The sequence below is a fragment of the Dendropsophus ebraccatus genome, chromosome 4 (genome assembly GCF_027789765.1).
Source record: "Dendropsophus ebraccatus isolate aDenEbr1 chromosome 4, aDenEbr1.pat, whole genome shotgun sequence".
In the NCBI taxonomy this organism is placed as follows: Eukaryota; Metazoa; Chordata; class Amphibia; order Anura; family Hylidae; genus Dendropsophus; species Dendropsophus ebraccatus.
The window spans coordinates 7,172,618-7,198,703 of NC_091457.1; the positions used below are offsets into that span (position 1 = coordinate 7,172,618).

At 42.9% G+C, this 26,086-nt stretch overlaps 1 protein-coding gene and 1 long non-coding RNA gene across 15 annotated transcripts in view; one reads left to right on the forward strand and one right to left on the reverse strand.

Moving 5' to 3' along the window:
* Nucleotides 1-26,086, forward strand: part of MICAL2 (microtubule associated monooxygenase, calponin and LIM domain containing 2) — a 168,218-nt gene that overhangs the window by 109,637 nt on the left and 32,495 nt on the right. For all 13 annotated transcript variants that reach the window (XR_011362519.1, XM_069965047.1, XM_069965051.1 and 10 more), the window contains 5 exons: nucleotides 18,825-18,996; nucleotides 19,196-19,338; nucleotides 20,003-20,077; nucleotides 23,243-23,313; nucleotides 23,756-24,845. Coding sequence is in view for 12 of the 13 variants with exons in the window: in XM_069965047.1 (XP_069821148.1) it covers nucleotides 18,825-18,996; nucleotides 19,196-19,338; nucleotides 20,003-20,077; nucleotides 23,243-23,313; nucleotides 23,756-24,845 (1,551 nt within the window). In the remaining variant the exon portion in view is untranslated. The remainder of the gene's footprint in view (nucleotides 1-18,824; nucleotides 18,997-19,195; nucleotides 19,339-20,002; nucleotides 20,078-23,242; nucleotides 23,314-23,755; nucleotides 24,846-26,086) is intronic.
* Nucleotides 1,212-7,608, reverse strand: LOC138787835 (uncharacterized). 2 transcript variants are annotated; one of them, XR_011362521.1, is made up of 3 exons: nucleotides 7,527-7,608; nucleotides 7,294-7,424; nucleotides 1,212-1,505 (listed from the first exon to the last, which is right to left on the reverse strand). It is a non-coding gene; the product is annotated as an uncharacterized lncRNA (long non-coding RNA). The 2 variants fall into 2 exon arrangements; XR_011362520.1 differs by having other exon boundaries at nucleotides 7,294-7,608.

The window sequence follows — 26,086 nt, forward strand, 5'->3', positions numbered from 1 at the left end:
ACAGAGTTTGGGGAACACTGCTGTATACAATCTTCCCCAACCTATAAGCCACATGTAAAACTACATATATGGTATGTCACCTTTGGGTAATCGGAGCAATAAGACTATGTTCTATCCAAAGGCTATCAGGGCAGGATGGGGGTTGTCATTTTTAACTAGACAGACAGGGTTTGAGGAACACGTCCATATACTATCTACCCTAACCTATGAGCCTCTTTGTAGCTACATATATGGTATATATACACCCTGCTAAGGCCATGTTTTGTCCAGTTATTGTTGTGGTGTGACAAGTATTGTCATTTTTAAACAACTAAACAGCCACAGTTTGAGGAACATTGCCCTATGCAATGTTCCCCAACTTATAAGCCACTTTGCATCTACATATATGGTAGATTCACCCCTGGGTAGTAGGAACACTAAGGTCATGTTCTGTCCAAAGGCTACCACAGAATGATCAGAGTTGGCTTTTTAACTAGACAGCCAGAGTTTAGGGAACAGTGCTGTATACAATCTTTCCTCTTTGCAGCTACATATATGGTATATTCACCCCTGGGTAGTAGGAGCACTAAGGCCATGATATGATTAAATTCTATAAAAATTACAGGTTAGGGAACACTTCTCTGACCCATTGCCATTATATGGTCTTACATCTTTCTATGTCCTTGAGACTTTATTGACCATTTCTTTTGGATCTTCCAGGTGTCCATTCATGTTCTACTGAACTCACAAGTTTGTAAATCTCTTTGTCTATCTGGATTTTACCCTTTGTGGTTAATATCCAATATGTTCTTTAACCTTTTGTGTCACCATTTATTTTTGGATATAGATTGGATGTTGAGTCATCTCTAGATCTTTTGTCGTCTTCGCCTTTTTGTCGTCCTTGTTCTGTCCCCTTAGTCTCCTTCTGGTGAGAACCACCATGCGGTCAATGTCATCCACCTCCCATGTGTATTCTCTGTATACCATCCTCTCTCACTTTCCTAATGGAGTGTGTTGTGTCTTGCTCCACTTTATTGTGACCTAGGAAAGACTCATGGACATATCTATATGAAAAACCCATACTACAATGGTGTCAAACAACAGGGGGGTCGGAGAAAGCCTCCCCCAATGTCTACACGACCATAGTGCTCCCAACCAGACTAGCTCTAGTAGATTATATGGGATGTTTTTGCATTGGATGATCTTTATTTTCTGGACGTTGAGGTTAAAGGTTCATCATAACTCAGTTTATAAGAACTCGCAGTATCAGAGAAGTTACACAATAACCCGCCTGCACTTTGGTCCTTGTCACATGTAACCGTCTGACTCCAGATGGGATGCTGTTCTCATGTTCTCCACCAGGGGGGAAGAATAACATTGCAGAATTCTGCTGACTTTCCTCCAAACCTCAGCAGGACCCCGATACATCCTGGCTGATCCCGCAGAGTGGGGCTGGAAGGCTCAGTGTGAATGCGACCTCAGTGCCGGCAGCGGAGATTCAGTAATATGTTCAGATCTTGTGTCCTCTGAACCTCAGGAGAAAATAAACTTGTGGAAGCAGATCAAGTATCACGAGCATTAATGTCACCCTCCAGGCCCTCGCTTACAAAGGCTCATTGGCCTCAATATATATGCAATTATTACCTGAAAATCTTCTTTTACTCAATGGTAAAGTGGAAATCTGTGTTTTACTATCATTCTGCCTCTGCTGTAATAGAAATGAGCTCTCCATACACTGCCAATGAGCCCGCACTGGGCTTGTGTCCACATACAGCAGCCAATCTGAGGAGGCCGAGCTTCAGGGGGAAGCAAAGCAACAACAGCCTGGACCACCCAGGAGACATGGTGCGTGTAGGACTACCCCAGACTCCCATCATGCCTCAGAAAGGAGCACATATATCAAATTGTACATGCAAAGATTAGTATAATACTGCCCCCTATCTACAGAAATATAACTACTATAATACTGCTCCTATATACAGGGATATAACTACTATAATACTGCTCCTATATACAGGAATATACTACTATAATACTGCCCCCTATATACAGGAATATAACTACTATAATACTGCCCCTATATACAGGAATATACTACTATAATACTGCTCCTATATACAGGAATATAACTACTATAATACTGCTCCTATATACAGGAATATAACTACTATAATACTGCTCCTATATACAGGGATATAACTACTATAATACTTCCCCCTATATACAGGAATATAACTACTATAATACTGTTCCCTATATACAGGAATATAACTACTATAATACTGCTCCTATATACAGGAATATAACTACTATAATACTGCTCCTATATACAGGGATATACTATTATAATACTGCTCCTATATACAGGAATATAACTACTATAATACTGCTCCTATATACAGGGATATAACTACTATAATACTGCTCCTATATACAGGAATATAACTACTATAATACTGCTCCTATATACAGGAATATAACTACTATAATACTGCCCCCTATATACAGGAATATAACTACTATAATACTGCTCCTATATACAGGAATATAACTACTATAATACTGCTCCTACATACAGCAATATAACTCCTATAATACTGCTCCTATATACAGGAATATAACTACTATAATACTGCTCCTATATACAGGAATATAACTACTATAATACTGCTCCTATATACAGGAATATAACTACTATAATACTGCTCCTACATACAGCAATATAACTCCTATAATACTGCTCCTATATACAGGAATATAACTACTATAATACTGCTCCTATATACAGGAATATAACTACTATAATACTGCTCCTATATACAGGAATATACTACTATAATACTGCCCCCTATATACAGGGATATAACTACTATAATACTGCCCCCTATATACAGGAATATAACTACTATAATTGTGCAATGGAGGAAGAGGAATCCGCACTCACCGGTAAGCAGAAAGAGTAGGTTTATTGATCCAAACACCAGAGGCTGTGGCTGGGAGGGGGAAGATCTTACGCAGGTGAGCTCCTTACAGCAACAATTGTTTCTCGCCTGCTCGGCGCTTCGTCTGGCTGTGAGCAAACGTCAGAGGAAGGGGGAGGTACAATATACACGGGATACAGGTGCATAACAGGAAACAAATCATATACACCGTAAACGTGAAAAGAGATAAATAACAGTATTTACAATAATGTATTCATATCGTTACGTTCATTAAGGCCACATGGGCCTGTGGCATCTAGCTTAAGAATCCACTGAGTTTCCCGTTTTAGCAGGAGCTTAAGCCTGTCTGAACCGTCTGTGGTGGGATTAACCCTCTCCAGACCAAAAAATTGTAAGAGCTTAGTGTTAGACTGGTGCACAGTCCTGACATGCTCAATAAGGCGGGGTACACCTTTGCCCGTGCGCACAGAGTATAAGTGTTCTTTAAACCGCGTCCATAAAGGGCGCTTAGTTTTTCCTATATAAAATCTGTGGCACGGGCAAAGGATGGCATAAACCACGTGAGTGGTGCGACAAGTAATTAGATCACGTACCAGGCAATCATGACCTGCTAGGTTTAAATATGAAGTGTTGTACATTTGTACACAGTAGGTACAGGAGCCGCAACGTCTGTTGCCCTCCGGCCTACTTTGTTGGAGCCAATTCACACTGCGCTTAGGTGTCACCTTGGCTAAAACATCGCCTATGGTGGCATTTTTCCTAAACGTGATGAGAGGTTTGTTGTCAGCCGTCTCAGCAAGATCAGGATCTTGTTGTAGCAAGAACCAATGTTTTGTGATGATGTTACGCAAAGTATCGTTCATCTGGGTGTTCTGAAAAGCAAAGACAAATCTATTGTGTTCAGGAGTGTTAGCAGAGGAAGCATGAGATTTTTGCCTAGGACTATGTAGTGTGGATTTTTCTATGGATGTAGCTCTGACATATGCTTTATCGACAACAGGTTGTGGATAGCCTCTGTTCAGGAGGCGAATTTTCAATTCATTAGCCTGTTTGTGAAATCCAGTGTCAGTGTCGTTAATACGTTTTATGCGCAACATTTGTCCGTATGGAATGGAGTTGCGCACCTGGGGGGGGTGTGAACTATGGTAATGAAGTATGGCGTTGGCTGCTGTATGTTTGCGAAAAACTGTGGTGTGTAAATGAGTAGTTGTCGCAGTGACAAGGACGTCTAGATACTCAAGGCTGTTGCCTCCAAAACAGGAGGTGAAAAACATATTACAAGTGTTGGTGTTGTTAAGGAATAAAACAAATGAATTAAATCTGTCAGCAGTGCCCTTCCAAATAATGAAAATGTCATCCACGAAACGTTTGTAACAAACTAGGTCATCCAAAAAATTATTAGTGGGGGAAAAAATAAGATTAACTTCTAACCAAGATAGAAAGAGATTGGCATACGTACAGGAGACCGGCGTGCCCATCGCAGTGCCGGTCTCCTGACGGTACCAATCTCCCTCGAAAGTGAAGCAATTGTTCTGGAGCACAAAAAGAAGAGCTTCTTTAATAAATGATCTAAATTCAGAAGATTTTCCCATGCCTGTGAGGATGTGGATGATGGCCCCCACACCCGCATCATGGGGGATGCGGGTGTAGAGGCTCTCCACATCCACAGAGGCTAGGGAATAGACAGGAGACCAATGAACATCGCGGATAGCGAGGAGAAAGTCGTTAGTGTCTTTCAGGTATGTAGAAAAACATGACAAGATGGGACGTAGTGCCCAATCCAAATACTGGGATAGACCTTCAGTCACTGAGCCAACCGCCGAGACGATGGGGCGGCCCGGCGGGTGGCTCAGCGACTTGTGGACCTTAGGTAACAAATACCATTTTGGTATTCTGGGGGACTCAGGGATGAGCCGCTCCGCAGTCCTAGAGTCAATGACGCCTGAGGACACATGTTTGTGTAACAGAGAGCGAAGTTGCTCTTTTATTTTAGGCGTTGGGTCCTTGCTCAGTTTAGAATAGGTATGCCCATCTCGCAGCTGACGATATGCCTCTTGCATGTAACTGTCCCGTGTCATAATAACGGCTGCACCCCCCTTGTCGGCTCTCTTAATGAGTAAATCGGGTCTGGATTTTAACCACGAGAGTGCTCTGTATTCTTGAGCTGACAGGTTGGAATGGGGTTGCGGGTATACCAGTGCTCTGGCATCCCGAAGTACTGCCTTCTGAAAGAGATCAATGGAGCCACCAGGTGTCACTTGGGGGGAAAAGGTGGAAGGATTTCCACCTCTAAAGGGCTCGGTGGTAGAAACTGTATCCTCCACGAACATGGGATCTTCCTGAGAGTCCATGGTGGCCAAATCCAGTATGCACATTTGTTCTTGTGTGCTGAATGTAGTGGGAGGGAAGAAGCCAAGAGGGCCAATGGAATAGTGAATTTTGGATGATTTGGAAGGTAAGGGCGTTTTTTTCTGTACAGCAAAGAATTTCTGTAAATTAATTTTCCGTACAGCCTTGAATAGGTCGCTTTCGAATGTCACCAACGAGAATTTTTCATTTAGACCAAAGTTCAGTCCCTTTGATAGGAGTAACTCAACTCCTTGGGGGAGCTCAACTCCGGAGATGTTGATAACCGAAGGAGGATCTTTTAGCGGCGCCACGAGGCGTGTTTGCGTTTGGTGGGGCCCCTGCTGGGCGCATTTCCACCTCTTCCCACCCCTCCTGGTTTTCTTCCTAAAGGGGGGATCTCGCTGTCATTGGGCGTAAGATTATCAGACAAGCTAGAGTCGGAGTCTGTAGTCCAGAAGTCCGATACTTTGTTAGTCTGCTTATGTCTTCTCCTGGGTTTTTGATTCCAGTCAAAGATGCGATGTTGGTCATAGTCGGCTTTATCTCGTATAAATTTTTCTCTTTTGCGCTCCTTTAACTCTGCTTGAAACGAGATGAGACGTTTGTCCAGCTTGCTGAAAAAAGTGGCTGATTGTGTTTCTGGCAAGCGTGTACGGTACTCCATTTTAGCTTTCAGGAGATCTGTGGTGATCCTTTCGTATTCTAATTGATTCTTTTTAAGAATCAGTTTCACCAGGTTTAAGGCATGAGAGTGGTGAGCCTCTTGCCACTCCTTCACAAATGCTGGGTCGTCTTGAAACTGGGACGGTGATTTATATGTCCGGAGACCTCTAGGTACTCTGCCACTGGAGACATACGATTGTAAGGAATTGACGGTCCAAAAGGCTTTAGTTTCTTTTTCCGCTAAATTACTGATGCGGTTTTCTAAAGATTTGGTGCCGATGACTTGAACCTCCTCTTTGATGTTGCAGGAGGTGAAAAATTCACCTGCATCCACCCTCCCAGCTATGAATGCCTCAATAGGGGCTGTACTGCCAGTGTCCATGCCGGTGTCCGTGTGTGAATCATGCTGTGCCGTGTCCGGGAGAGAGAGAGACATAATAATGGAGGGTGAGAGAAATACAGCCGGCACCAGCTGATGTAAGCACTTGGATGGAACCGGGGGCAAATAGATGCAGTAGACAGTCAGTGTAGGATAACCTGGTAAACCGGGGTGCTAGGAAACTGAAGAGGTAAATATAACTGTGCAATGGAGGAAGAGGAATCCGCACTCACCGGTAAGCAGAAAGAGTAGGTTTATTGATCCAAACACCAGAGGCTGTGGCTGGGAGGGGGAAGATCTTACGCAGGTGAGCTCCTTACAGCAACAATTGTTTCTCGCCTGCTCGGCGCTTCGTCTGGCTGTGAGCAAACGTCAGAGGAAGGGGGAGGTACAATATACACGGGATACAGGTGCATAACAGGAAACAAATCATATACACCGTAAACGTGAAAAGAGATAAATAACAGTATTTACAATAATGTATTCATATCGTTACGTTCATTAAGGCCACATGGGCCTGTGGCATCTAGCTTAAGAATCCACTGAGTTTCCCGTTTTAGCAGGAGCTTAAGCCTGTCTGAACCGTCTGTGGTGGGATTAACCCTCTCCAGACCAAAAAATTGTAAGAGCTTAGTGTTAGACTGGTGCACAGTCCTGACATGCTCAATAAGGCGGGTGTTTGGATCAATAAACCTACTCTTTCTGCTTACCGGTGAGTGCGGATTCCTCTTCCTCCATTGCACAGTTATATTTACCTCTTCAGTTTCCTAGCACCCCGGTTTACCAGGTTATCCTACACTGACTGTCTACTGCATCTATTTGCCCCCGGTTCCATCCAAGTGCTTACATCAGCTGGTGCCGGCTGTATTTCTCTCACCCTCCATAACTACTATAATACTGCTCCTATATACAGGGATATAACTACTATAATACTGCTCCTATATACAGGGATATAACTCCTATAATACTGCCCCCAGTTACCTGGTTTCCCAGTCTTGTTCCTCCTCCATTATTATTAGTATTGATCGCTCTTCTCTCGGGCCTCCTGTAGATGAGTTCGCCTTCCTTACCTTGGTTTGTGGAGTGAGATACGGTATATAGTCACACTCACCCTGTATGTAATGGATATAATACGTTACATCTCATCTATGGGCGGCAGTGATGGATGGTGAGTATGGTGTTGGGGTCTGGACAGCTGCCCGGTTACAGCTCACCTCTCGCTGCCGTATTTGCTGTCATTTTCTATTGTATCAGTTTGTGTCGTTACAATGTGTCAGGAGATAATGTCGCAGGCAACGTGAAGCAAACAAACACAGATTGCTCCATACCGCTCCCCCCGCCGGCCTCTGTCACTCCTGTCCCCGCTCTGTGTATTCTCCTCCTGTGTATTGTAGCTGTGACGTCTCCTGCGCTCACGGTAGGTAACATGCTATATACATATATACACACAGGTCATGTGACCTACACCTGTATAATGGACCCAACCACAGGAGATTCCAGGATGTATAAGAAGAGGGAGAGAGAGAGATAGGAAGATAGATAATAGATAATAGATAGATAGATAGATAATAGATAGATGGTAGATAGATAGATAGGAGATAGATAGATAGGAGATAGATAGATAGATAGGAGATAGATAGATAGATAGATAGATAGATAGATAGGAGATAGATAGATAGATAGGAGATAGATAGATAGATAGGAGATAGATAGGAGATAGGAGATAGATAGGAGATAGGAGATAGATAGATAGATAGATAGATAGATAGATAGGAGATAGATAGATAGATAGATAGGAGATAGATAGGAGATAGATAGATAGATAGATAGATAGGAGAGAGATAGATAGGAGATAGATACATAGATACACACACACACACAGGTATATATATGATAAGATTGCAGGATACCTGATCCCGGTGACGTGTGCGGTGTTTGGCGCGGTGTCTGTGACCTTTCGGTTTTATGGCGGTGGTATTATCCGGGGTCGGTAGATCTGCCTATAAAACAGATCTGATGTCGGCTCCATACTGACACAGCAAGCGGGCGGCCAGAGACACCGGAGCCCGTCCAGGGGCCACCACAGAACAGTAACAGGATGGGACCGCTAAGCAGAGTGTATCACACATGATGGGATTAGATACACAGCTCAGCAGGCTGTATCACACATGATAGGATTAGATACACAGGCTCAGCAGACAGTATCATACATGAAAGGATTATATACCTAGCTAAGCAGACTGTATCATACTTGACGGGATTAGACACAGGAATTCATCAGGCAGTACCACACATGATAGGATTAGATACACAGCTCACCAGACTGTATCACACATGATGGGATTAGATATACAGCTCAGCAGGCTGTATCACACATAACAGGATTAGATACATGGTTAAACAGACTGTAACACACATGATAAGATTAGATACATGATTTAATAGGCTGTATCACACACAATACGTTTAGATACTTAGCTAAACAGGTGTTATCATACCTGATCGGATTGGATAAGGGCCCTATACCACCGGACGATTATCTTCGCTATTTATTCGCTATTGCGTTCGTATCCACTGCAAACGACCGAACGATGTCTTATTCAATGCGAACGAGCAACAATAAAAATAGGTCCAGGTCTTATAAAGCGATCAACGATTTCGTTCGCTCGTTAATCGTTAACTGCATTTCAACCGAACGATTATCGTTTAGATTCGAACGATTTAACGATAATCTGAACGATAATCGTCCGGTGGAATAGGGCCCTAAAGCAACTCAGCAGGCAGCATTACATGCCTGAGGCTTAGATACAACGGACTATGACACGGCTAAGAAGACTGTATCACACATGATAAGATTAGATAAAGGAGTTTATTTTGCAGTATCGCACATGAAAGGATTAGATACCCAGCTAAATAGACAGTATCACACATAAAAGCATTAGATACACAGCTAAGCAGACTGTATCATACTTAATGGTATTAGATACATAAGTTCATCGGCCAGTACCACACATGATAGGATTAGATACACAGCTCAATGGACTTTATCACACACACAATACTATTAATTTCACAAGTAAGCAGGCTGTATCACACATGACAGGATTAGATACATGATAGGATTAGATACCCAGCTAAGCACACTGCATCACACATGACAGGCTCGGGTACGTCCCTTGCAGCCTTACATTCCTATGTGACAGACATGAGATCTGCCCTGAGGAGAAGAAGAATGTATATATATAATATAATCATCACAGCTGCCGCACTACAAGTCTCAGCCCCCCCCCCCAGCATACACTACAAGTCCCAGCCCCCCCCAGCATACACTACATGTCCCAGCCCCCCTCCCCTCTATCACACACTACAAGTCCCAGCAGTTATCTGATAGCTGACCCCTCTATCATACACTACAAGTCCCAGCAGTTATCTGATAGCTGACCCCTCTATCACACACTACATGTCCCAGCAGTTATCTAAAAGCTGACCCCTCTATCACACACTACAAGTCCCAGCAGTTATCTGATAGCTGACCCCTCTATCACACACTACAAGTCCCAGCAGTTATCTGATAGCTGACCCCTCTATCACACACTACAAGTCCCAGCCCCCCTCCCCTCTATCACACACTACAAGTCCCAGCAGTTATCTGATAGCTGACCCCTCTATCATACACTACAAGTCCCAGCAGTTATCTGATAGCTGACCCCTCTATCATACACTACAAGTCCCAGCCCCCTCCCCTCTATCACACACTACAAGTCCCAGCAGTTATCTGATAGCTGACCCCTCTATCACACACTACAAGTCCCAGCAGTTATCTGATAGCTGACCCCTCTATCACACACTACAAGTCCCAGCAGTTATCTGATAGCTGACCCCTCTATCACACACTACAAGTCCCAGCAGTTATCTGATAGCTGACCCCTCTATCACACACTACAAGTCCCAGCAGTTATCTGATAGCTGACCCCTCTATCACACACTACAAGTCCCAGCAGTTATCTGATAGCTGACCCCTCTATCACACACTACAAGTCCCAGCAGTTATCTGATCGCTGACCCCTCTATCACACACTACAAGTCCCAGCAGTTATCTGATCGCTGACCCCTCTATCACACACTACATGTCCCAGCAGTTATCTGATAGCTGACCCCTCTATCACACACTACAAGTCCCAGCAGTTATCTGATCGCTGACCCCTCTATCACACACTACAAGTCCCAGCAGTTATCTGATCGCTGACCCCTCTATCACACACTACATGTCCCAGCAGTTATCTGATAGCTGACCCCTCTATCACACACTACAAGTCCCAGCAGTTATCTCCTCATCTATCATGCTATATTTGCTATGACAATTACTCTCTATTTTGCTGGACATGCTGGGAGTTGTAGTCCTCATCTATGATAGGGATACTTGTATAGATGAGCCCCCCATATGTAGCAGAGCCCACCCTGTATGTCCCCCTGATCACCTGTCAGGTCCCCGGAGCCGCAGTCACCTGGTTCTCTGGTCGTCCTGGAGGAACCCGGATACCTGACAGGAACCAGTGCAACCAGTTCTGTACAGGTGAGCCGGGCCGCACCATCCTGCAAACAGTCACACCCCCACACCACCACTGGACTGTTCCCTCACCTTATACATACTAGTCATGTCCTATCCTCCATTCACAGCCAAAGCTGCATCCAACCCCCTGCAATCACCCAGCAGGTCTGGATTTATAGGGGCGGCTCCCACAATGCACTGCTCCCAGGTAACAGGATATCTGGGCTCCCACAATGCACTGCTCCCAGGTAACAGTATATCTGGTTCCCACAATGCACTGCTCCCAGGTACAGTATATCTGGGCTCCCACAATGCACTGCTCCCAGGTAACAGTATATCTGGGCTCCCACAATGCATTGCTCCCAGGTAACAGTATATCTGGGCTCCCACAATGCACTGCTCCCAGGTAACAGTATATCTGGGCTCCCACAATGCACTGCTCCCAGGTAACAGTATATCTGGGCTCCCACAATGCACTGCTCCCAGGTAACAGTATATCTGGGCTCCCACAATGCACTGCTCCCAGGTAACAGTATATCTGGCTCCCACAATGCACTGCTCCCAGGTAACAGGATATCTGGGCTCCCACAATGCACTGCTCCCAGATAACAGAATACCTAGGCTCCCACAGTGCACTGCTCCCAGGTAACAGGATATCTTGGCTCCCACAATGCACTGCTCCCAGGTAACGATATCTTGGCTCCCACAATGCACTGCTCCCAGATCACAGAATACCTGGGCTCCCACAATGCACTGATCCCAGGTAACGGGATATCTGGGCTCCCACAATGCACTGCTCCCAGGTAACTGTATATCTGGGCTCCCACAATGCACTGCTGCCAGGTAACAGAATATCTGGGCTCCCACAATGCACTGCTCCCAGATAACAGAATACCTGGGCTCCCACAATGCACTGCTCCCAGGTAACAGTTTATCTGGGCTCCCACAATGCATTGCTCCCAGGTAACAGTTTATCTGGGCTCCCACAATGCACTGCTCCCAGATAACAGAATACCTGGGCTCCCACAATGCACTGCTCCCAGGTAAGAGTATATCTGGGCTACCACAATGCACTGCTCCCAGGTAACAGTTTATCTGGGCTCCCACAATGCACTGCTCCCAGGTAACAGAATACCTGGGCTCCCACAATGCACCGCTCCCAGGTGTAGTGTTTAGTGTTTAGTCAGGACACCCCTCTAGTGTATGGTTTGGACACTACTCTAGTATAGTATAGAGGTAGGACACCCCTCTAGTGTATAGGTAGGAGACCCCTCTAGTGTATAGTCAGGACACCCCCTCTAGTGTATATGTAGGAGACCCCTTATATTACATTGGTTTGCTGAACCCTCTGGAATAGGGAGACTCAGGCAGGGGACCCTGCAGAGAACATTCCCCTCTCCCCGACCTGTAATACCTGATAACAGGGAACAATAGACTGTATTCACTAGCATACAGCTGCCGCCCCCTACAGGCCCAGCACAGAGCACACAGTCAGCACAATGTGATGTGGAAATGATGATGCCCTGTACTTATTGTATGTAGAAGCGCCCCCCACCCATCTGCACTGCACCACCCTGGAATAACATGGTATATAGTATATACACGTGCAGCTGCTGGAGATTATCATGCACTGTGTCATGAAAAGTTCTACGACTTTCTAACAGACCTTGCATTTTCATGCAAACCATGGGCGCGGTTCATGTTACTAGACTGGATGCAATTGTAGTTAACTTCAGAACTGTAACAATGAGGGAGCAGAGGTGGGAGAAACTGTCTCAACCACTGCAGAGGGCATCTGGGCGGCCTACCGAGCAATTGCCCAATCCTCCATATTGCCAGTCCAGGCCTGGTAACACCTAGGGACCCAGGGGGTCTACAGGAAGGATAAATAAGGGGTTTTAGCCCCTGAGTGTAACTAAGACAGTAAGCAGAGGTATTATATTATTATTGTATCTAAAAATGTTATTTAGATGGGTTACCGTGCTCTCTGCTGCCACCTCTGTCCATGTCAGGAACTGTCTAGAGCAGGAGAGGTTTTCTATGGGGATTTGCTGCTGCTCTGGACAGTTCCTGACATGGACAGAGGTGGAAGCAGAGAGCACTGTGTCAGACTGGAAAGAATACACCACTTCCTGCAGGACATTCAGCAGCTGATAAGTACTGGAAGATTGTAGATTTTATTATAGACGTAAATTACAAATCTCTGGCACTTTCTGGCAAACATTTTTGGTGATTTACCCCTTTAGGCTATGTTCACACTACGTAAAATAACGGCCGTTGTCCGTGCCGCAAAACTACAGCCATTATTTTGAGGTTCCCTATAATGACTGCAATGCAATGTAACTACAGCTGTTGAATTCACACTATGTGAATCAACGGCCGTTGTTTATACGGCCCCGTAAAAAATGAACATGTCATTTATTTCCGGACGGTAATACTGCAACAACGGCCGTGGATTTCAATGCGGCCACGAACCTAAAACTTATATCTGCCGAATTAAACTTGATTTTGATGTAAAAAAAAATTCTGAGTGGTTTCTCGGGCTGGGCGCAGTATTTAAAGTAAATGACCTGTTTCATCCCGTTTATAAACATGCTAGGAATCAAAATTAAACAACGGCCGTAGTTTCACGACTAGCCCGTACGATCGTAATTCTACGGGACCCCCATGTGATCACTATCGGGACCCCCATGTGATCTCACCCCCATATATTACCCATCCTGTACAGGAGCCAACGCAGAAGAGAAAGTTACAGAGATATAAAGCCAAATCCGCCAGAACAAACAGCGTAGAGCGAGCGGAGTCATCCGCGGATAATGGGATTTCTCGCACAGCGGCCGTGAATGGGGAGTTTTGTTAGACCTCGTTCCACCTCTGACTCTTGTGATTTCAAGCTTCTCCCTGACTGGAGAACACAAGACGCCAGGAGAACTTTCCCTGATTCTCTGATCCTTTGTGCGGCCTAACCCTGCGGCGGCGGCAGCGGTGGCGGCATCCAGAGCGTTAAACCATTAATAATGGGCTGTTACATTGTGACAGATGCCCAGCTCAAAAATAGTTATCTGAGCTATCCCCGGCATCTTGTTTTGATGAAAGAGGAGACGCCAGGGCCACGCGGTCCCTGCCCGGCGACACGTGGGGCTCCGGTGATTTCTGGCCTCTTGGCTGTCACTAGCTCCTTGGAAGGAACGCCGGGATTATCACCGGTCAGCATGGAGCGGCCTGGGAGGGGGTCAGGCAGACATCTTGGCACCTTGCTCCTCCCTGATCTTATTTCCATGTATACAGACTATGTGCACTACATGGATGCTGCTGGGGTGGGGGTGGGGTTAGGGCGGAGTTAGGGGAGGGGTCTACAAAAAGAATTGCCTCTGGTACCTCTTTCCATTTAGTTTTGGAGCTATAGTATAATGTATAAGTCACCTTATACTTTATACAGCCCATAGGGTTGATATAGGGGCTGAGTTCTCTGACTTCTGTTCCTCATGGGCGGGGCTACCATGTTCCCGCCCCTGAGGATAGCAGCTCTCATTATTCTTAAAGATATTCCCTGTTCTATGATAGCAGTGAAGGTCATTGGCACAGACCAACATCAGTGGGGCCCCTCCCTTCTGTATAAGGGCCAAGACCACTAAGTCATGTACAATAACAATGACTTGTCATGGGGGGTTCTTAAAGGGCCAGTATATAGTGATACTATAACTAGAGACAGGACTAGATACCATCACATACTCCAGGAGAGAGGACCTAACACTGTCGGACACCATAGAGGTAACGTACATGGTCCACTGCACTGAGCTCCAACCTGGGGCTCTCCAGCTGTTGAAGAACTACAACTCCCAGCATGCCCACCAGCTGTAGGTTTTACCATTCCTTTTGTCAGCAGCAACCAAACAAATGATATCGCCCCTATGTCAATCTAAGAGATTTCAGTGAGGAATGATGGAGGGTCCCCTGGTTGTTCTCAGACAGGATTGGGGGGCTGTTTTGTTGTGGGGGGGGGGGGGGGGGGGCGTCTGCCTAAAGATACTAGTAAAGTCACCTGTTCTATATATATATCTGTGGAAACTTGTGGAAACTGCATGGTGTCAGTTCTATGAGACCTTACAGTGATGATTTAAGGTGTTGTGCTGCCCCCTGGTGTCCAACAGGAGTGCTAACAACCTCTAGTTATAGATCTTTTCATCACAATTTATCTCCCTGCGGTATTATTTACCACCCGCACCAGCATAGTGGAAGAAGTGACGCCAAGTAAGTGCTGCTGTAATGGGAGGATATGGGCCTGCATGGCATAGTATCATGTGGCACTATATACACACTCTTTGACACTATTTGCATGGGCGGAATTTCTGCGCAGAGTATCCTAGTTATCTGGGCAGTATATGGAGCATAGTATCCTATATATCTGGGCACTATATGGAGCATAGTATCCTATATATCTGGGCACTATATGGAGCATAGTATCCTAGTTATCTGGGCAGTATATGGAGCATAGTATGCTAGTTATCTGGGCACTATATGGAGCATAGTATCCTATATATCTGGGCACTATATGGAGCGTAGTATCCTATATATCTGGGCAGTATATGGAGCATAGTATCCTATATATCTGGGCAGTATATGGAGCATAGTATCCTAGTTATCTGGGCACTATATGGAGCGTAGTATCCTAGTTATCTGGGCACTGTATGGAGCATAGTATCCTATATATCTGGGCAGTATATGGAGCATAGTATCCTATATATCTGGGCAGTATATGGAGCATAGTATGCTAGTTATCTGGGCATTATATGGAGCATAGTATCCTATATATCTGGGCACTATATGGAGCATAGTATCCTATATATCTGGGCACTATATGGAGCGTAGTATCCTATATATCTGGGCACTATATGGAGCATAGTATCCTATATATCTGGGCACTATATGGAGCATAGTATCCTAGTTATCTGGAATCTATATGGAGCATAGTATCCTATATATCTGGGCAGTATATTGAGCATAGTATCCTATATATCTGGGCACTATATGGAGCATAGTATCCTAGTTATCTGGGCACTATATGGAGCATAGTATCCTAGTTATCTGGGCACTATATGGAGCATAGTATCCTATATATCTGGGCACTATATGGAACATAGTATGCTAGTTTTCTGGGTACTATATGGAGCATAGTATCCTATATATCTGGGCAGTATATGGAGCATAGTATCCTAGTTATCTGGGCACTATATGGAGCATAGTATCCTAGTTATCTGGGCACTGTATGGAGCATAGTATCCTAGTTATCTGGGCATTGTATGGAGCATAGTATCCTAGTTATCTGGGCAGTATATGGAGCATAGTATCCTAGTTATCTGGGCACTGTATGGAGCATAGTATCCTAGTTATCTGGGCAGTATATGGAACATAGTATCCTATATATCTGGGCACTATATGGAGCATAGTATCCTATATATCTGGGCACTGTATGGAGCATAGTATCCTAGTTATCTGGGCACTATATGGAGCGTAGTATCCTATATATCTGGGCACTATATGGAACATAGTATCCTATATATCTGGGCACTGTATGGAGCATAGTATCCTAGTTATCTGGGCACTATATGGAGCATAGTATCCTAGTTATCTGGGCATTGTATGGAGCATAGTATCCTAGTTATCTGGGCAGTATATGGAGCATAGTATCCTATATATCTGGGCACTATATGGAGCATAGTATCCTATATATCTGGGCACTATATGGAGCATAGTATCCTAGTTATCTGGGCACTATATGGAGCATAGTATCCTAGTTATCTGGGCACTATATGGAGCATAGTATCCTAGTTATCTGGGCACTGTATGGAGCATAGTATCCTAGTTATCTGGGCAGTATATGGAACATAGTATCCTATATATCTGGGCACTATATGGAACATAGTATCCTATATATCTGGGCACTGTATGGAGCATAGTATCCTATATATCTGGGCACTGTATGGAGCATAGTATCCTAGTTATCTGGGCACTATATGGAGCATAGTATCCTATATATCTGGGCACTGTATGGAGCATAGTATCCTATATATCTGGGCACTATATGGAGCATAGTATCCTAGTTATCTGGGTACTATATGGAGCATAGTATCCTATTTATCTGGACACTATATGGAGCATAGTATCCTAGTTATCTGGGTACTATATGGAGCATAGTATCCTATTTATCTGGACACTATATGGAGCATAGTATCCTAGTTATCTGGGCAGTATATGGAGCATAGTATCCTAGTTATCTGGGCAGTATATGGAGCATAGTATCCTATATATCTGGGCAGTATATGGAGCATAGTATCCTAGTTATCTGGGCAGTATATGGAGCATAGTATCCTATATATCTGGGCACTATATGGAACATAGTATCCTATATATCTGGGCACTGTATGGAGCATAGTATCCTATATATCTGGGCACTATATGGAGCATAGTATCCTAGTTATCTGGGCACTATATGGAGAATAGTATCCTATATATCTGGGCAGTATATTGAGCATAGTATCCTATATATCTGGGCAGTATATGGAGCATAGTATCCTATATATCTGGGCACTATATGGAGCATAGTATCCTAGTTATCTGGAATCTATATGGAGCATAGTATCCTATATATCTGGGCAGTATATTGAGCATAGTATCCTATATATCTGGGCACTATATGGAGCATAGTATCCTATTTATCTGGACACTATATGGAGCATAGTATCCTAGTTATCTGGGCACTATATGGAACATAGTATCCTATATATCTGGGCACTATATGGAGCATAGTATCCTAGTTATCTGGGCACTGTATGGAGCATAGTATCCTATATATCTGGGCACTATATGGAACATAGTATCCTATATATCTGGGCACTATATGGAGCATAGTATCCTAGTTATCTGGGCACTATATGGAGCATAGTATCCTAGTTATCTGGGATCTATATGGAGCATAGTATCCTATATATCTGGGCACTATATGGAGCATAGTATCCTAGTTATCTGGGCACTGTATGGAGCGTAGTATCCTATATATCTGGGCACTATATGGAGCATAGTATCCTATATATCTGGGCACTATATGGAGCATAGTATCCTAGTTATCTGGGCACTGTATGGAGCATAGTATCCTAGTTATCTGGACACTATATGGAGCATAGTATCCTAGTTATCTGGGTACTATATGGAGCATAGTATCCTAGTTATCTGGGCACTATATGGAGCATAGTATCCTATTTATCTGGACACTATATGGAGCATAGTCTCCTATATATCTGGGCACTATATGGAGCGTAGTATCCTATTTATCTGGACACTATATGGAGCATAGTATCCTATATATCTGGACACTATATGGAGCATAGTATCCTAGTTATCTGGGCAGTATATAGAGCATAGTAGGAAGGACAGCGTGTTACGGCACAGCCGCGGCATTAGGCATCAGGCATCATGTTAGTACATGACGGGATGGATTATCACCGCACAGGAATAGCTGGGGATCAGCTCTCCAGGATTTTGGAGACTGTTCTGTGCTGAGATTCGGGATTTCTTTTCTTGTGCTGATGATTTAACAAGATCCTATTAAAATATTATATTACCAGAGACTCATCCTGACACCGAGAGGAGATTATACTCTGTATTAGGACGCAGCTCAATATAACACTTAAAGAGGAACTCCGCTATATAAGACTCATATTACTGCCCATAGGAGGCAATAGAGGTAGTTATATTGTATATAGGAGCAGTATTATAGTAGTTATATTCCTGTATATAGGAGCAGTATTATAGTAGTTATATTCCTGTATATAGGGGGCAGTATTTTAGTAGGTATATTCTTGCACATTGGGGACGTATTATAATATATTTTAGGGTGAGAACACATATAACATTGGTTTGTATCATTTCCTTTCATAAACCATCTTCTTATCTTATGTATCTGCAGATGAACCTTCTTCCCCTAAGAAATCTCGGAGTGATTCATTCTTTAAAATTTTCAAGAGAAGAAATTCATCTGTATCTACAGAATGGAAATCAGTCAGGATTGGCCCAGAAGAAGAGCCGGCTGATAATAACCTCCTGGCCGTGCGTGTGGTGGTGCTGAGTGATGAGAGCAGGTATTCTGGATAACATTGCTCACATCTGAGATTAAAAATTAGAATGTGAATGTAGAATATACCACCACCCCTGTCTCATGGTATCAGATAAGTCCTATATTCATTTTTACATCTACTCAGTCTGGTGCTTTATGAGATTCCAGGTGATTCCTTTAGTATATTGGTTTGTGAACCATCCTCCCCCTCTGTGTTCCTTCAGCTCAGATGCAGAGAAATGTTCAGAGGAGAACCATGGAAAGCTACATCGCCGGAGGCTGTCATCACGGAAAAAGAAGGAAGCCGCTGCCACAGGGATCTCGGGGAGTAACAAGGAAGCCGCCCACCCCTCCAAAGCTGCAGACGGTAAGCGACGGGAATTAGGTGAGGAGGAGGAGGCGATTATCAGCAGAAATATGGAAAAGATTTTAAAGGAGTTTTTAGAGTTATTTTTACCTCTCTTCTATTTACAGGATAGAGGACAAATATGAGATTATTTCAATTTAAAAATCTGAAGTCTTCCAGTACTTATCAGCTGCTGTATGTCCTGCAGTAAGTGGTGTATTCTTTCCAGTCTGACACAGTGCTGTCTGCGGCCACCTCTGTCCATGTCAGGAACTGTCCAGAGCAGCAGAGGTTTTCTATGGGAATTTGCTGCTGCTCTGGACAGTTCCTGACATGGACAGAGGTGGCAGCAGAGAGCACTGTGTCAGACTTGAGAGACTACACCACTTCCTGCAGGACATACAACAGCTGATAAGTACTGGAAGACTGGAGATTTTTTAATAGTAAAGTAAATTTACAAATTTATAAACTGTACATCAATCTGCTCAGTTATTCCAGCTTTATTGCTGGACGCCAATAGATGGAAAAGCGACAGGTCCCTTTAGGTCGGTTAAGCTATAATAGGTCTATGGAAGAAGTCAGCAATCCCATCTCATCCCATGAAGTGTATCCAGGGGAGAGGAAGAGGCGCTGAGTGTAACCATAGGAAAGAACCGATCATATATTCCATTCTCTTCTATTTCAGCGCTTGTTCGTGCAGCAAATCTACCGAATGTGCCGGCAAACAAGTCTCAGAGATGGAGGCAGAAGATTCAGTCCAGTAAGTACATCCAGTCATATCAGAAGGCTGGAACCGACCCTATAGAGCAGTAATATCCAACTTGTGGCTTTCCAGCTGTTGCAAAACTACAACTCCCATCATGCCCTGACAGCCGTAGGCTGTCAGGGCATGATAGGAGTTGTAGTTTTGCCACAGCTGGAGAGACACAAGTTGGGGATTACTGCTAAACCCCTGAATGTGTCATCCTTGCAGTCATCTATTATATCACAGTGAGTTATAGGAGCCAAGAATCAGCATAATGCAAATTCCCAACTATGGAGAAAATATTACAAGAAGTATTTAGAGTATCAAAGCTCCGCACATATCAGTCCCAGAGTATCATAGAAGAAAGTGTGATAAAGCAGACTCTAGAGGGCGCTCTGCCCATGCTGATAACACTGACGCTCAGAATCCCGCCGTAAGCATTTTTTTTGTTAGACGAAGAATGTGAAAAATGCGGCCAGAAATATTTCTCCTTCAACCAGCAAAAAAGTCACATATCAGAAAACCGTGTATATGATATGTGCCGCATCACCATCCAAATCACCAGCGGCGCTCAGTAAATTGTGATGTGGGAAGAATGGACGCAAAAAATATATATAGTAGATATAATAATATATAGATTATAGGTAGAAATGAGCGAACCTCGAGCATGGTCGAGTCGATCCGAACCCGAACGTTCGGCATATGATTAGCGGGGGCTGCTGAACTTGGATAAAGCCCTAAGGTTGTCTGGAAAACATGGATACAGCCAATGACTATATACATGATTTCCACATAGCCTTAGGGCTTTATCCAAGTTCAGCAGCCACCGCTAATCAAATACCGAACGTTCGGGTTCGGATCGACTCTAACATGCTCCAGGTTCCCTCATCTCTACTTATAGGCTTAGAATATACTTAAAAATAAGACAAAAAAAATCATATAAAATATTAAAAAAATACTGATCCTTATACAAATGAATATAACTACTATAATACTGCCCCCTATATACAGGAATATACTATAATACTGCTCCTATATACAGGAATATAACTACTATAATACTGCTCCTATATACAGGGATATAACTACTATAATACTGCTCCTATATACAGGGATATAACTACTATAATACTGCCCCCTATATACAGGAATATACTATAATACTGCTCCTATATACAGGAATATAACTACTATAATACTGCCCCCTATATACAGGGATATAACTACTATAATACTGCCCCCTATATACAGGAATATAACTACTATAATACTGCCTCCTATATACAGGAATATAACTACTATAATACTGCTCCTATATACAGGGATATAACTACTATAATACTGCTCCTATATACAGGGATATAACTACTATAATACTGCTCCTATATACAGGAATATAACTACTATAATACTGCCCCCTATATACAGGAATATACTATAATACTGCTCCTATATACAGGAATATAACTACTATAATACTGCCCCCTATATACAGGGATATAACTACTATAATACTGCCCCCTATATACAGGAATATAACTACTATAATACTGCCTCCTATATACAGGAATATAACTACTATAATACTGCTCCTATATACAGGGATATAACTACTATAATACTGCTCCTATATACAGGGATATAACTACTATAACTATACTTAAAAATAAGACAAAAAAAATCATATAAAATATTAAAAAAATACTGATCCTTATACAAATGAATATAACTACTATAATACTGCCCCCTATATACAGGAATATACTATAATACTGCTCCTATATACAGGAATATAACTACTATAATACTGCTCCTATATACAGGGATATAACTACTATAATACTGCTCCTATATACAGGGATATAACTACTATAATACTGCCCCCTATATACAGGAATATACTATAATACTGCTCCTATATACAGGAATATAACTACTATAATACTGCCCCCTATATACAGGGATATAACTACTATAATACTGCCCCCTATATACAGGAATATAACTACTATAATACTGCCTCCTATATACAGGAATATAACTACTATAATACTGCTCCTATATACAGGGATATAACTACTATAATACTGCTCCTATATACAGGGATATAACTACTATAATACTGCTCCTATATACAGGAATATAACTACTATAATACTGCCCCCTATATACAGGGATATAACTACTATAATACTGCTCCTATATACAGGAATATAACTACTATAATACTGCTCCTATATACAGGAATATAACTACTATAATACTGCTCCTATATACAGGAATATAACTACTATAATACTGCTCCTATATACAGGAATATAACTACTATAATACCGCCCCTATATAAAGGAATATAACTACTATAATACGGCTCCTATATACAGGAATATAACTACTATAATACTGCTCCTATATACAGGAATATAACTACTATAATACTGCTCCTATATACAAGAATATAACTACTATAATACTGCTCCTATATACAGGAATATAACTACTATAATACTGCCCCTATATACAGGAATATACTACTATAATACTGCTCCTATATACAGGAATATAACTACTATAATACTGCTCCTATATACAGGAATATAACTACTATAATACCGCCCCTATATAAAGGAATATAACTACTATAATACTGCCCCCTATATACAGGGATATAACTACTATAATACTGCTCCTATATACAGGAATATAACTACTATAATACTGCTCCTATATACAGGAATATAACTACTATAATACCGCCCCTATATAAAGGAATATAACTACTATAATACTGCCCCCTATATACAAGAATATAACTACTATAATACTGCTCCTATATACAGGAATATAACTTCTATAATACTGCTCCTATATACAGGAATATAACTACTATAATACTGCTCCTATATACAGGAATATACTACTATAATACTGCTCCTATATACAGGAATATAACTACTATAATACTGCTCCCTATATACAGGAATATAACTACTATAATACTGCTCCTATATACAGGAATATAACTACTATAATACTGCTCCTATATACAAGAATATAACTACTATAATACTGCCCCCTATATACAGGGATATAACTACTATAATACTTTGCCCATGTTGGGTTGATGCAGTGTCGCTCTGTAGAATTGCCGTCATCTATGTATTTGTCCTTCTTTTTCAGCGTTCCCTCTTCTTATTGCTAAAAGACTATCTCACGTGTCCAGAGACAGCTCCAGCTCTCCGGATGATGAGGTAATGTGGGGTTTGTGTACCTGTGTAGGTTGCTATACACCAGTCTTTACTTGTCAGTGTCGCTATATTAGGGTCCTATTAGACAAATAGATTTTTTGTTTCCACCGATTAACGATAAACGACCTGAGATCATTCACCGTAATACCCGGAATGATAGCCGTTAGTTTAGATCCCGATTATGAAAATAACGTCCGGTTTTTCACATATAATTTCCACCATTGCTATGTTCCCTCATCTCCCCCTCTATACCCTCTCCCCCCCCTCTATAGATGCCCCTTCCTTTAATAAATAATGCCGCCATGCTGCACATTATGATGACATATGGTTCCTGTACATTTCCTCTCTATATTAGTTGGTGTTCTGAATGAATGTCGTCGATATATCTGTATGAAGTGACTGGACATTTCCTTATAGACGTCATCTGATGTCTCTTTTTGTTTAGGTGTTCAACAAAAACCCATCGGAACATTTCATCGAGCCCCATGCGTTAGGCCAGAGGGCCCCAGAGGAGGAGTACCACCCTATACCGTCATATAAACCCCATCACAAGGCTCTGCTGGCCAACAGAACCGCCTTCAAACACGGAGAACAAGGGTCTTCAACTATTTCCTCACCAGCTTCCAGCCATCAGTCTTCCTTCCAGAAGGTTCCGCCTGGTGGCCATAGAGATGTGGACATCAGGGATGATCCTTTTTCCGGTTATCTCAGTGACCACAATGATGTTTTTGAGAAAGACGAGAGACAAGACGAAGGCTCTAAGCAAGACAAATCGAGAGAAGAACGGGACAAACCCTCGAATCCGGCGCTCAAAAAATTAGTTCTTTCAAATGAGGAAAAGTCCAAACTTCTTGACTGGAGCGCCACAAAACCAAGACAGTCAGTCAAGGCCGTGAGCGACAAGAACCAGAACCCTCCTCATGCCAACCATGACCATGGCGGAGAGACGGACAACAAGGGCAAATCAGCCTTCACCATATTATCCAACGCCATTAAGAGGTCGTTCTCCAGATCTCACAGTTCTACTTCCGATAGCCCCAAAAACATTTCACCTCCTAAGACCAAGCCCACCAGCTACATGGATCTGCCAGGGTCTCTCTTCCGGAGAAGTCAAAGTAATTTGGAAAGTTTGGTTCACTCCAAGGACAATGAGATGAGCTACAAGTCCAACTACTTGCCCATATCCCACCACGATTTCAAAGCGTCCACCGACGGCAGTGGATTTGCACCTTCTCAGAAACCCAAACAGGACTCGAAGGTAGACGACATGCCAAAAATGTTGGAAAAGTTCAGTATTAGGGAAAACAACCCGAGCAGTGGAAGCTTTGATTTACCTTTCAGGAACAGGAAAGGTTCTATCTTCTCTTCTCTCAGACTGACGAATAAAACCTCAGAGACTCCTTCAAATGCTCCACCCAGCGACTCTTGGTACACTCCCTGGAGCTTCCGGAGAAAGTCAACTGAGAGAGAAGCGGAACAGAAACCCCATACTAGTACTGTAGCTGCCTCGGCTCTTCAGACACTGCCACAACAAGGTAAATCATGGGTTTTTATCATCATATACAATTAACAATAAGCATAGACTAGGGATCGGTTGCACCAGCTGTCTATGGTTTCACTAATATGTTGTGTGGTACGTCACCTTACTACAATAGCGCCACCTGGTGGCCACAAGGTTATGGACTGTGCAATTATACAGCTACATACATTTAAAGGGAAAGGAGTTTAACCCATGCTTTCTATTAAAGAATTCAATAGTCAATAGAGGGGGGGGTCTTCATCTGGTTACAAAGAGTGTCTCTCTTCCTAGAGGACCTGACCCGTCCTGCATTACATAGGCCACCCCTTAATATAGACACTGTGTGCAATACCTTATGTCTCCTGTGGTGGCGCTGCAGAGAAAATAATCAACTGACTGCCAGGTTCTCCACAAACTACAGCTGATCGCTTTTTGTCCCAGCACTTGATCAAATAGAGATTGTTCAAAGTAGAGTTCCCCTTTAAAGCCTTTCATTGTGCTTAAGTAAAGGGGAACTCCTGCGATTTTTCTTTTACTTTCAAATTATCTGGTTTCAAAAAATTAAATAATGATCTGTAAATTACTTCTATTTAAAAAATCTCCAGTCTTCCTGTACTTATCAGCTGCTGTGTGTCCTGCAGGAAGTGGTGCATTCTCTCCAGTCTGACACAGTGCTCTCTGCTGCCACCTCTGTCCATGTCAGGAACTGTCCAGAGCAGCAGCAAATCCCCATAGAAAACCTCTCCAATATACAGAATGTTATTACTGTTGTTTCTATATTCTTTGTACAACAAGCTAATATATGGGTTAACAAACATGTTAACTTTACTGTTGGCATTAAAGTCAGTGCTTATAGATTTTCTCTTTTGTAATATGTTCTTAAAAAAGATTGAACCAGAAAACCTCTCCTGCTCTGCACAGTTCCTGACATGGACAGAGGTGGCAGCAGAGAGCACTGGAGACTGGAGAGAATACACCACTTCCTGCAGGACATACAGCAGCTGATAAGTACTGGAATACTGGAGATTTTGAAATAGAAAAAAAAATTACAAATCTATATCACTTTATGAAACCAGCTAATTTGAAAGAAGTTTTTTTTTGCCGAAGTACCCCTTTAAGTTGCTGGCAGAGCTAGCCGGCACCATATGGGGTACGAAGTAGCTGAAATGTAGAATAATCGAGAAGGACGGATGAGCAGGATGTGAGGTACACCCAAGGACACCTGTGTAGGTGCGCCGGCTGAGCGGCCGTCCCCAT